The sequence below is a fragment of the Eptatretus burgeri genome, chromosome 22 (genome assembly GCF_056783735.1).
Source record: "Eptatretus burgeri isolate ZD-2024b chromosome 22, Ebu_testis_v1, whole genome shotgun sequence".
Lineage (NCBI taxonomy): Eukaryota > Metazoa > Chordata > Myxini > Myxiniformes > Myxinidae > Eptatretus > Eptatretus burgeri.
This window is the reverse complement of record NC_140982.1, coordinates 988904-1002289: the sequence shown is the minus strand read 5'-3', so window position 1 is coordinate 1002289 and position 13386 is coordinate 988904. Positions and strand designations below refer to the sequence as shown.

Genomic DNA, 13386 nt, shown 5'->3' with positions numbered 1-13386 from the left:
ATAAATGGCCATAACTTGGGAACCACTTGTCCGATTAATATCAAACCTTGAAAAGGCACATCCACAGGGCACCAGCAATATACCTGGCAAGTTTCAATTAGATCGGACCAGTGGTTGTCGAGAAACAGCGGTCACAGACAGACACACAGAGATTGCTGGAATTATAGAAAGATTAACAGTCTTTATCACCTGAGAACTTGAAGAGGTTCCATCTGATCTGCTTGGAAGTCAGCGAACATCACTGCATTACAAATCAAAGGGATGGACACATGACCATTCCGATAACACCAGGAATGTCCTTCGAGAGCAATCCTGCGGATAGAAGTGATTTCAATGAGCAGGTAAACTCGTCGTGAGTCAACACAGAGATTATGAGGACACCATGGGGGGACAACACTCACCTTTGAGTTTGATTCCCAACCCGACGACAAAGCGAGTTTGCTTCGTCAGGAGTAGGAGCCAGGCTAAATAAGTTTGCTGACGAAGGCAGGAGCAAGACATCCTCCCACTCACAGCCACTCTTTGCTTCCTACCACTAAGCCAGTTTGCAATCAAATTAGCTACCTGACCAGCCACTCCACAAGCCCTCACCTTGGAAAACAATCTCCGATGTGGTACATTATCAAATGGCTTCTGAAAGTCCAGTTATACAGTAACCACTGCCTTTCCCTCATCCACCCAATCAGACACTGCTTCATGGAACTCTAAAAGATTTGTTAAACACGAACTACCTTTGGTAAACAGTTGTTATTCAACAACTGTTTTGAGAAAACTTTAACTTTCAAAACTTTAACAACTTTTTAATGAACTGTTATTCCACAATTTTAACTTTCAAAACTTTAATAACCTTTTTAATGAACTGCAACCGGTCCAGACGGCATCAGCCCACGTGTCCTCAAAGCCTGCTCTTCTACTCTTGCTCACACTCTCTCCGTTCCATTCACCCTCTCATTTGCTCAGAGTCATCTGCCATATGCTTGGAAATCAGCAAACATCACTGCCCTGCACAAAAACAGATCCCTGCAACTACAGATCAATCAGCCTTCTCCCAATCATCAGCAAGGTTATGGAATCCATCATCGCTTCAGACATTAAAGAGCAGGTTGCGGGTCACCAAACATGTTCTGAAAATGTATCAATATGATTATATGTACATTAAATAGTTCGATGCAAACTATTGTGGTTGCCTAACGATTGGGAAGATTAATGAAATTTAACTCCGAAGTTGTTATTTCTCGAGGCCATTGAAAAAAACAGCCGCGTGCCCATATATGGATGGTGACGTCACGTTCTCCAAAACAAAGCGGAAGCTCACTCGCTCATTGAAGAAGTGTCCAGTTGAGCGGGCCGTTCTTTCGCTTTTTTGAGCTTGCAACTGTCTTTGTTGTCCTTTTTTTATTTTGACTTATTGTAGAACAAAGTTATTTGGATATTTGTGCATCATGCCTCGTACGTGTGTCGTCATGTTTTGCGAAAATGGCTGGAAAACGGGTAATCGCTCCCACCGATTCCCGAAGGAATCAAACATTCGCTGGCAGTGGATAAGATTTGTACAAACAAAACGGGCGAATTTTCCCTGCCTTTTAAACTTTTAAACAATATCATTGTGGAAAAAGCGCTGCGGCCTAACATCTAGTCAAGGCGCCCAAGGCTCCTGCGCGCCATCGAACATAAACCTTACAAAATATCGGAATTTTACAAACTTCACAACTACCGAGTGTTAAGCATCCTAAGCGACTGCAAAAAAAACAGAATTAAAATTGACTTTAAAACGAACCCGCAACGTCGATCGAAGCAAAAATCTCAATTCACCACAGGAATTCACGGCATTATTTAAAATTATTTTGTCAAAGTCATAAAACCGTAATATTCAGCCGTCCACGAACAATCTTTGCATAATCCGACAGCTTAACAAGTCAGGCATGTGATGATAACCTTTATTGGGATGAAAAATGATTTTTAAAACCTCATCTTTGTGGAAAAAGCGCCGCGGCCTAGATCTAGCCAAGGCGCCCGCGGCCATACGCACCAGGCGCCGTCAACTTGAAACATTCATAGCTCGACGAATAAAAGCTCAAATTGCACCAAACTTACCTTATTCTTGCGAGCTTACGTTTCTTGTTACTGGGTGAACAATCCAATGCTTGGCGAATTCTGCTTCACAATGATAGGAAGAGCCGACATCGAAGGATCAAAAAGCGACGTCGCTCTTGAGTCTTGACGCTTGGCCGCCACAAGCCAGTTATCCCTGCGGTAACTTTTCTGACACCTGTTGCTTAAAACCCAGAAAGTCAAAAGGATCGCGAGGCCACGCTTTCACGGTCTGTATTCGTACTGGCAGTCTGAGCTGGCAGTCAGTCCTGCCACTTGAATACGAAATAGGCCGTTTTCTGGCACTTGCAAGTGGCTGAAATTTATATGGCTCAGGGCCAGAAACTCCATAGTATAAATTCCCATCATCCTCCGACTCGTCCTCGGCAATATGGGAATGAAAACACTCAATTTCATCGCCGCTGAAATCACTCTCTGATTCGCATCTCGCCATTGTTTATACGCTGTTTCCGAATGTTCACGAAGGTTTCGGAGAACGTGACGTCATAGCATCTTCGGTAACTTCCGGACTGTTTTTCGATCACTGACAAAAGTTTTGCTTAAAAGTTAATTTTATCATATTTTGAGTTTCAAATGTAAGAAAATAATTGCCGAACGATTATTAATGTGCTTACAACCTTCGAATCACACGGTCATCAGCGACCCAAAACCTGCTCTTTAAATCCTTCCTCTTCTCCAATGGCTTGATTTCTGATCATCAATTTGGTTTCAGACCAGGTCACTCTACCCTGGATATGCTGCTTCTGCTCTCCCAACAATGGATGGAAGTCCTCAATGCTAGACAGGAAATCCGAGCCGTATCCCTGGACATTTCACGTGCTTTTGACACAGTGTGGCACCCTGCCCTACTCACCAAACTCTCTTCCTGTGGTATCGAAGGCCATCTCCACTCATGGCTCGCAGACCTCTCCTGTCGCAGTCACCGTGTGGCCCTAAATGGAGTTCTTTCATCCCCTCTTCCTGTCCAGACTGGAGTTCCTCAAGGTAGCGTTCTCGGCCCTGTTCTTTTTCTGGTTTTCATCAATGATCTTTCCGACTCTCTGGAAAATCCTCTTTATCACTTTGCTGATGACTCCACCCTCTGCCGTACCATCTGTCATCCCTCAGACCGGCATGCAACAGATTCTTCGCTCACTGTCTGGACAAGATCACAAACTGGTCCAACACGTGGAACATGTCTTTCAATCTGGACAAATTCCAATTTAAACCCATCTACTGTTTCTGTCACCAATTCCTTTCCAGGGAGACCGTTCCATGCATTAACTACTCTTTGAGTGAAAGACCCCGACCTCGCTACCTTCTTAACTCGACTCTTCTTTACTCTCAAGAAATGCCCCTGGTGCGATCAGTGTGTCTACTCTGCTGAATAATTCTTCTGCACTTATTTTGTCGATGCCCTTCAATACCTTAAACATCTCAATCATATCGCCTCGTATCCTCTTTCTTTCTGTTGTATAAAGCCCTGTCTCCTTTAACCGCTCCACAGCTGAGTCGAGTGAGGCCCGGAATCAATCTGTTCGCCCTGCGTTGAACCCTTCGACATGGCAGCGACGTCCTTCCTGAGTTGTGGTGACCAAAACTGCACACAATATTCTAGATGTGGCCCTCACTAAATTCCTGGGCTATGTCAACAACTCTTTTGATATATAATTGATCCCCCTCCAAATACAACTCAAAAGCAGATTTGCTCCACATTTTGCTGCCTGGCACTGTGCTGCCTGCTCACCTCCCATATCTCTTACCACCCCGAGATCCTTCCCCCATGTGACACACTCCAACATGACCCCTTGTATCCTGTAATCTCTATTTATATTGTTCTTCGGAAGAACTTCTTCCCCATCCCCAACACCTTACGCTTGCTCAGGTTAAATTACATTCTCCAAACTTTTGCCCAATCTATGAGAGTATCAACACTTTCCTGAATCTGATCACCACCCCCTCTGCTATCAACCTTCCCTCCAAGCTTTGTGTCATCTGCAAATTTGGAAAACCTCTTCACCCCTCTCGCCAAATCATTAATATAAATAATTAATAGTCATGGTCCGAGTCCTGATCCCTGAGTACATATAAAGTTGACAACATTAAGAGAAGAAAGAGAGGTGGGATGGAAGGGATCGATGGTGCAAGGGAGGGAAGTGACTGAGGGGAGAGTCTGATGTTGGGGGGGGGGTCCTTCCCCCACTCCTCCAAATGGTGGGGGAATGTTGATTTAACCTGAAGTTTGTACATTCTAAAACATTCTTGTGTGCAAAATGAAATCAGTCCAATCATCTTCTTCATTTATTGATGTAATTTTTCAGATTTTAACACGTAACTCCTGAATATGTTTTGAACTTTACATTGTTTTCCGATCCAACCCTGTGCCGGGCCTCATCATATGTATTGATCTCCTCCTTGCAATTGCCAAGGAGCTTCAAGGAAATTTTCCGGAATTCGATTGAGTAATAACAACAGTAATTTACTTCAAAATCCAATAAAATATTAGACAGAAGTTGAAATCTATTTGAAGAAATATATTTCACAAAATCGGCCGGGCCCGGTTCAACGTTGCTTGTGACAACAGTTCTCCTCTTTTGGGGAAGACAAGATGGCGGAAAGTGCACTTCCGGTGGCTTCACGCACGAGCAGCCGTGACCAATCCGGTAGTCGAGATCAGTGTCACATTCCCACGGAAATCAAATTTTCACAAATATCGATGAAGACTCGCGGATGATGAAAATGTCGAAATCTTTTCACTAAAGCTTTTTAACGTTGATGAAAAAAAGAAAATCGTACAAATTAAAATAAGGAGAAAAATATTATTATTAATGACGCAGTGAAGTGATTCGGGTTGTGAAACAGATACCTGTGTGTTGCAAGTGGATCCGAGGAGAAGAATTCCTTCCGTTCCTCCACGTTTCAACCAATCAAAACGACGCATCGCCTTTCCTCATTGGTCATTTCCATCTGTCAGAGGTGATCGCCACCTCCCCACGACTTTGACCAATCAAAGCTCGCTCTGATCCAGAGCTTGTCAGAATGCAGCACAGCATCGCCGAACGTGATTGGTCCAATGGTATCACGTGCCGCCGAGGATTGGTGATGCAGCATGAGGTCATCACGAACATGATTGGTCCGGTCCTGTTTGTGCTGGAATCCTCGTGCATAACACCGCCCACACAACACACGTGGTGTCCTTTGACCAATCAGGAGCAGTGCAGTGTTGCAGTATCGTTTCCTTCAGCTCGATTGGTCTCGTCCTGCTCGTGATTTTTCGGGTTTTTTTTCGTTCTTGTTGAATCTGTGAGGAGATTATTTTTTCGTTCTTGTTGTAAGTAAATTTCAACGACTAATGCATGACGAAACACTTGTTAATATGGCAATATTAAAGAGAATGATGGCAGAAGAAGAACTCTGCTTTCAGCGTTCGGTACGAAATGCCATGGTGGGCGGATATGACGTCTTTCACTCTTTCGTTCATGAGAGGGGAGCGTTTCTTGTTTTGTTTTTTTCCGTCAAGCAATAAATTAAATGGTTTTCACTTACATAACACATTAGTTTCACAAATTTCCATTGAAATACTCGGGTATTTCCGTCAATTGTCGCCATATCCCACTCGGTTTCGCACTGCCATCTCCCGGACGGCCGTCATTGGCTCACTTGAGGAACGTGGGGGGGGGGGGACGGGACACCGGGGATATTTCCTACTCGGTGTAATTGAATGCAGCGCACGCGCTGTAATCAACAATTACGAGTAATTAAAGTCTCTTGAGTTCAAACTTTCCCACAGATGTGTTTGTGTGTGACGTGTTGATGGTGATTCATGAAGAGGAGCAGGTTGCCCGTGGCCGCACTGCATTCTGGGAGGGGAAGGTGTAATTTATCCGCGAGTCACGAGGGGGCGAGTTGTGTCTCCATCGTGAGGAAACGTGTGGACTGTGTGAACCCACGTGGTGCAATGAACACGTGTTCACTGAGCTCGTTCTTGGCATCAGATATAACAGGAGGGATGTGGGTGGGGTAGGGGGTGTGTGGGTGGGGTAGGGGGAAGTGTGGGTGGGGTAAGGGTGTGTGGGTGGGGTGGGGGTGTGTGGGGTAGGGGTGGGTGGGGTGGGGGATGTGGGTTAGGTAGGGATGGATATGGGTGGGGTAGGGGGGATGTGTGGGTGGGGTAGGGGTGTGTGGGTGGGGTGGGGGTGTGTGGGTGGGGTAGGGGGAAGTGTGGGTGGGGTAGGGGAAGTGTGGGTGGGGTAGGGGTGGGTGGGGTGGGGGGATGTGGGTGGGGTAGGGATGGATATGGGTGGGGTAGGGGGGATGTGGGTGGGGTAGGGGGATGTGGGTGGGGTAGGGATGGATATGGGTGGGGTAGGGGGATGTGGGTGGGGTGGGGGGATGTGGGTGGGGTAGGAGGGATGTGGGTGGGGTCGGGGGGATGTGGGTGGGGTAGGGAGGGATGTGGGTGGGGTAGGAGGGGATGTAGGTGGGGTAGGGGTGGCGGCAAAAATGTAAATGGCGTCTTCTGTCATGGATGGTGACGCGCTGGGAGCAACAGCTTAGCTCGCTTTTATTTCCACATCTGAGGCAATATAAACGCTCTAATGGCGGCGAGGTTCTCCGTTATAAACCGTTAGTTCGATGTGTGGACGACGGTAATGAAGATGAGTTTCCTTCACAAGGAACATCGTCACAAGAGGCCGTTCGGCCCAACAAGGCTGCGTTTGCTCGTGACCAACCTACGGTCGTTTGTCCGTGCTCCATCCTTTTTGTTTTAATAAAAAATGTTTGATTGTCAAGGAAGAAAACAACACGGACCGTTTTAAAAACCGAAACACAGCGAGGACTCGAACCTCGGACCTTGCCGACTCTGAGCAGCTTTAACTATTACTCACCAAATGGGGTTAAAATTATTAAATGTTGTTCGGGTTCGAAAATACAGGTGGTGGATGTGGAGTTGTGGTGAACGTGAGTACAGGTGGTGGGTGTGGAGTTGTGGTGTACGTGAGTACAGGTGGTGGGTGTGGAGTTGTGGTGTTCGTGAGTGTAGGTGGTGGGTGTGTAGTTGTGGTGTACGTGAGTATAGGTGGTGGGTGTGGAGTTGTGGTGTACGTTAGTATAGGTGGTGGGTGTGTAGTTGTGGTGTACGTGAGTATAGGTGGTGGGTGTGGAGTTGTGGTGCGAGTGTAGGTGGTGGGTGTGGAGTTGTGGTGTACGTGAGTATAGGTGGTGGGTGTGGAGTTGTGGTGTACGTGAGTGTAGGTGGTGGGTGTGGAGTTGTGGTGTACGTGAGTACAGGTGGTGGGTGTGGAGTTGTGGTGCACGCGAGAGCGAAGGAACGGCCTGTGTATTTGTTGTTTCTGGCAAGCGGTTTGAAAGTTTTATTATTTGAAAGTGTGGGTTGGAAAGTGTCCCTCGGTAAAACGTTCCAAATATCCTCCATCAGTCTCGATTTCATCTCCTCAAGCCCCGAAGCCATGGCGATCTACAAGTACTCCGACTTCGGCAACACCTGGCAGCCCTTTCAGTTCTACGCGACAGACTGCGTCGGGGTTTACGGACGTTCGAGTAAGACCACTGTGAGTGGAGGGAACGAGCGGGAAGTTCTTTGTCTAACACCTGGGAATGGAGTGATTAAGTTTGAGACGATGGACGGACGACCCTCAGTGTTGAACTCCGACACCAGTCCCACCATGCAGGACTGGGTCTGCACCACGGACATCTGTGCGGTCTTCCAACAGAGACAAGAGACCGCTGGGCCGATCCGGATCAAATGTTGCAGCAACGTTCCTCTCCTGACTCGTAACAGGAATTGCAAAGCTCGTTCCGGTCACGTGACTTTTGTAAATTTCTTCAAAAATCTTCTTCTCCAGACCCACCAATCAGAATGCTACCAAATCTGGGTTTCAACATTGGGACAGGGTTCTGAGGTTAAATTGTGGAGACCATGCTGATCACGTGACCGGATGTGTTTCAAAATGGCTGACTTAGTCAAATTTGGGGAAAATCGCATTAATTCCTTAAAAAAAAACCTTCTTCTCCAGACCCACCAGTGAGAATGTCACCAAAATTGGGTTACAACAGGCCAGGGCCAAGAAAAGCTCCGGGTCCAGTGGTCCTATTTTTGAATATCTGTACCCATTGGTCAGCCAGCTGCCAAACCCCACCGACATTTGGCTCTTGGCTCCAACCAGCATGGCACCGAGACCAAATAATATGGCCGCTATCTTGGTTTTCTGGTGGACGTCACACATCAGGCCTGTAGACCTCTGATGATTATACACTACCCAGGTTTGTTGCGTCAGATTTCCTTTTGCTTTTGTTTTTTTTTTGTATGCCTTGTCGAGGCTCGTATGAGAGCAAACACAGTACGCACAGCAAGGGGGGCATGAGACAAGAGGGGTGGGAGTGGGAAGGACAAAACAGTGGGAAACAGAGACATGAAGAGATCTGTGGAAGGGAGAGGGACGGGGCGGGGAACATGGGGATTACAAGACATTACAGGGACTTTCAGGAAGAACAGCAGGGAATTTGAAGGAGGTGGGCTTGGGGTGGATTAAAGGGGGTAGAAAAGATCAAGGATTTGGATGGGGGATGATAAGAGGTGGTGGTGAACAGCTGTTTTGAAGGCCTGGAGGGAAGAATGGGATTGAATAGAGTGAGGGACTTTATTCCAAATGCGGGAAAAAAGAGGAATAAAAGAGTGAAGGTGAGCAATGATTCGTGATTTTGGTAGTTTTACCAGTAGGGGGTTGTTGGTGGAACTTGAGCTCCCTGAGGAAATGTGGTGGGGACAAATCGAAGAGAGCAGGGGGGCGAGACTGGAGAGGAGACGGTAGAAGACAGAAAGACCACCGACCTGCCTGCGGTGAGAGAGTGAGAGGCCCAAAGACTCAGCCTTATCGCAGGAGATACCAATGATCCGAAATGCCTTGGTTTCCACAGCGTGAAGCTGAGAAAGGTGGGAGGCAGGAGCACCAGCCCAGAGGGGAGAGCAGTACTCCATCAGGCTGCGGACGAAAGTTTTGTAAGTGGTCAGGATCTGAGGTGGGCCGAGGAAGGACTTAGCACGACGGAGGATTCCCAGTCGGCGACTGGATTTGGAGGCCAGGTTTGAAATGTGGTTTTCCCAAGAAAGGTCATGGTAGATAGTGAGACCCAGAAGCTTGAAAGAAAGTACTTCTTCCCGAGGATTGTTGAGAAAGTGGATGGGGGGTTTTTCTCAACAGTTCTTTCGGAGAGACATAGTGAGAGTGTGAGATTTGTCCGGATTGAAAGACATCTTCCACGTGTTGGACCAGTTTGTGGTTTTCCCCAGATCTGAAGTGAGCGAAGAATCTGCTGCATGCCGGTCTGAGGGATGACAGATGGTACGGCAGAGGGTGGAGTCATCAGCAAAGAGATAAAGAGGATTTTCCAGAGTCGGAGAATAAAATTTATTGTGAAATAAAACCATCCTCGAAAACAGCAAGTTCCGACAAACCAACTTATCCACAGCCTGCATTATTTATTGTGTGCTGTTGCATTATTTATTTTTTTGGTTTTAAGAAATATTAAAAATGTCAAATAATATAATTACTTTTACATAATGTGTTTGTTGAAAGCTCTACCGATTGGTGTTTGTCACAGCAATGTTGAAACGACGGGTAAGCTCAGAGTTGTGAGCAGTGGGTAAGTGTTGAGTCATGTCGATATTCACAGTAAGCCTTCGTGGATGTTTAAAACTTCTTGTGCTTTTCCTGAAAAGCAGGTCGTGGAGGGTACAACAGTTTAGATCAACATCTCAGCAAATGATAAAATTTTCACACACCATCCAGGCTGCAGTTTACAGCAGCCAAACAATAGCAGCACAAATAAATGAATAAGTACGGCAATAAAGTTCAATGAAAAATAATTTTAAAAATATATTTCTAAGGATTTAATCAATGAAAGGTCATTGATTGCAAATGCAAGTTCGAAATGGTCACAAGGGAAAAGCTCAAAAAATGTGTCAAGGGTTTAAAGGTGTAAAGGTATAAATGTCGACAGGTGAATAGGTCTGAAGGGGTATAAAGTGTCAAAAGGGTCTTAAAAGATCTCAGGGCCCCAAAGGATGGAATTGAAGGTCCCAAGGATCTGAAATGTCTGAAGGGTTTTAAAAACGTTGAAAAAGTGTCTTGAGGGTCAAAGTTGTGGAAACGGTACGAAAAGGTCTGAAAGTCTGAAGGTCTAAGCTTCTCAATGGTCTTAACAATGTGAAGGTCGAAAGGGGTCAAAGGTGTCCATACGGTCTTTAAAAAGTCTGCAATGGTATTCAAGGGTTTGGGGTTTTTTTAGGGATCTGGAGGGTCTGAAGGTATAAAAGGTACGGGTCCAGTAATACGTCATACCTATTTTCAGCACTCACCCCACTGTCAGAAGTGCAAGAATCAGAAGAATCCCAAGTATCATCATCAACAACAGAATCATCCTCATCACGATCATCATTGGTATCGATAACATCGAAAGAATCATTATCCTCATCTTCATCATCGGTAAGCTTATCATCGAAGTCATCATCCTCTTCCTCCTTCAAAGTGGAAATTGAAATTGGTTTAGTTCCAAAAACAATAAAAACAAAGCAATAAATGTTGGGGATTTTTTGTGCACATCGTGCGAAGATTCAAGGAAGAGGGAGAACACAGAATGGATCAGGACATGATGTAACAAAAGGAACAGAAGAAGAAGGAGAAAAGAGATCTCCAACAAGGGTGAAACCATGGACGACGACTCCACGATCCTTTACTTGTGACCATAAACTCTCGGTCTTTAAAATACACTCGAGTGTGCGCTGCTGAAGCTATGCAGGCAGGAAGTGTAGCGGTACACTTGGGCTCATGACGTTTAACGCCTTGATGCATTCATCGGTTCGGAAGGGCCATGTTTTGGTTTATTGTTACGCCCGACCGCAAACCCACCTCCTTGTTGGCGAGGCGGTAAAGAAGAGGAAATGTTATCGTGCGGCAGATATACCTTGAGATATTTGATGTCAATCTCGAGTTTGTTCTGCTGCAACACCTGCTCAGGTATCCTCGGTGGCTCAGGCGTTTGGCCCTTCCTCATGACAGGCTCCTTGCACTCTTTCAGCAAAGCTTGAGCCTTTTGTTCACAGTAAGCCTTCAAGGATGCTTCAATCTTGAACCTTTCCTGAAAAGCAGGTCATGTTGGGTACACAGTTCAGTTCAACATCCCAGCAAATGATCAAACTTTCACCAAACCATGAAATCTAGCAGCCTGAAACTTTGCATCCGCATGAAGAAAACTCCAAGGAAGTGCGAGAGTGTAAATTGGGTGTTTAGGTTAATTAAAACACTCCTTTTAAGGATAATTAACGTCCTCATTTAATTATATCCTTCATCAGACGCATCCTCGGCACCTCGCTCTCTGGGGTCTTGAGGCGCTTCCTGGGTAACCTCACTGGGGTCTGAAGCCGCCACGTTTTTTGGCCTGCTCAACCATACCTTGACTTGGAACAGGCCGCAATGATTTCTTTCTGATAAAGTTTTTTCTCTCTCTTATGTTACCGAATGCCTGTTCATCATAGCTGAATCGCTGTATAAATCGCGTTTGTAAGTACTCTAGTTTTCACAACCGAAGCTTGAAATCTAATAATTTAAAGAAATAACGAGTCTTATAACGAAGCCGATACACCTATTTGTTTTCCGAAAGCAAGGCTATGTTGTCTTCTTGTCCATACATATTGTTGCGGTCTTCGCGCCCGCCGGCGTGCGACGGCCACGTAACTCGAATCGCGGCACGTCGCCCACCGGACGGACAATCCAGTCGTGACCCTCTCGGACTAACGCCGGGAACCAGTCACGGGTGGACCTTTCGGTCTCACCGCGATCGAGCCAATCAGCCCCCGCGTGGGATAGGGTTGCTCGCCAAATTCGAACTACCTAAGTACCCACGCGGAGGAAGTAGACGAACGTCGCACCTCGCCGCAGGTCGACTTCGGACACGGGCCACTTAAGCGACCCGTTCCGTACTATCAGAATAACCGAGCGGTGTTATCGTCGACCTCGGACGGTTCGATTAATTATCAGGCGTATTCAGCCCACTACCAACCCTTTACGTGAAGCAAGATGGGGATTCAATGGAGGAAAAGACGAAGCGAAGCGGGAGAACAGTTCAACAATAAAGCACATTTATTCGCTGCACACGGGAAGCACACAAATACAATTCCACCAAATGCACACAAAAAAAAGAAAACACAATTCCATTTACACAAAAAGCAAACATAAAAGTGAAAACACAGTGCAGAGCTAATTCCGACTACCGAGCACACGGCAACACTTATACAATTCTACTTCACAGACGGCGCCGACAACACATACCCAAAACCAAGGAAAAGAAATACCCTCAAGAATGAGGTAGGCCTGGGGCCGAGACCTGGTCGGGCCTACCCCTCTGGTGATGTGACGCGGAGCGGCGATGGCCCCGCAACCCGCGGGCCTCGTGGACAGTGCCTGGCTGGGGGTGGGAACGGGGCCCCCTTGGTCGCACTATCTCAGCGCGGGGGGAAACAGGAGGGGGGTTGCTGATGCTCGGGGCATAGAGGATCTTTATTATATGCGACGAGCGTCTTCACCTCGGCCAGGTCGCGCTGTCGGCCTCCCAGGGGTGCAGCTCCCTGCACGACGCGAGCACCCCCTCGTCCGCCCTCGCCGCCTCTCCACAGCTCGTCCCCTCCGTTCCGACTTCAACGCACACGACGAGCAGCTCCACCGCCCGCGAAGTCTTGACTCTCTGTTCCGACTCCTTCGCCTCGTTCCGACCTTTACTACTCGTTCTCGTTCTGCTGACTCTTTCGCTCTGACTTTTACGACTCCTTTGACTGACGAACACCGTCCTTTTATCCCCCCCGTAACTTCGCCTTTGACCCCCTCCCTTTGACCTTTCACCTCGCTCCCCATTGGCCCGAGAAAAAGTGGGCGTGAAGGCTTTTTGATCCACAAATTTGCATATATCGATCGCCCTGGGGGCGGGGCCAATTCGCCCCTCGCTCACCGATTGGACGGCAAAAAGTGGGCGTGTGTCGTTTTCGATCCGTTTTTGAAGCAGAAAATCCGTGATTTTGTACACGCTGTTCAACGTGCGCCCTACACGAGTCCAGCATCGGTGCCCATGAGTGGCGCGAGATGACGGTGATGCGATGGTGGCGAGTTGTGACGGTAAAGGTCGTGGCGGTTGTGGTGAAGCGGTGGTTGTGGTCGGTGGTTGATGTTGTGGTTGTGATCATGGCGGTTGGTCCAAAATAAAGATAGTAAAAGAAAAACGGCT

General features: G+C 47.1%; 1 protein-coding gene across 8 annotated transcripts in view; it reads right to left on the bottom strand.

The window, feature by feature from the left end:
- LOC147008025 (nucleolar transcription factor 1-like) overlaps positions 1–13386 on the bottom strand; it is a 129428-nt gene that overhangs the window by 94264 nt on the left and 21778 nt on the right. For 4 of the 8 annotated variants that reach the window (XM_085865760.1, XM_085865758.1, XM_085865761.1 and 1 more), the window contains one exon: positions 11077–11250. The exons of 1 other annotated variant lie outside the window; for it this stretch is intronic. In XM_085865760.1, coding sequence (XP_085721886.1) covers positions 11077–11250 — 174 coding nt within the window. Of the gene's footprint in view, positions 1–9529; positions 9825–10471; positions 10634–11076; positions 11251–13386 lie in introns of those variants that run through there. 3 more of the 8 variants (XM_085865759.1, XM_085865765.1, XM_085865763.1) reach the window with 3 other exon arrangements.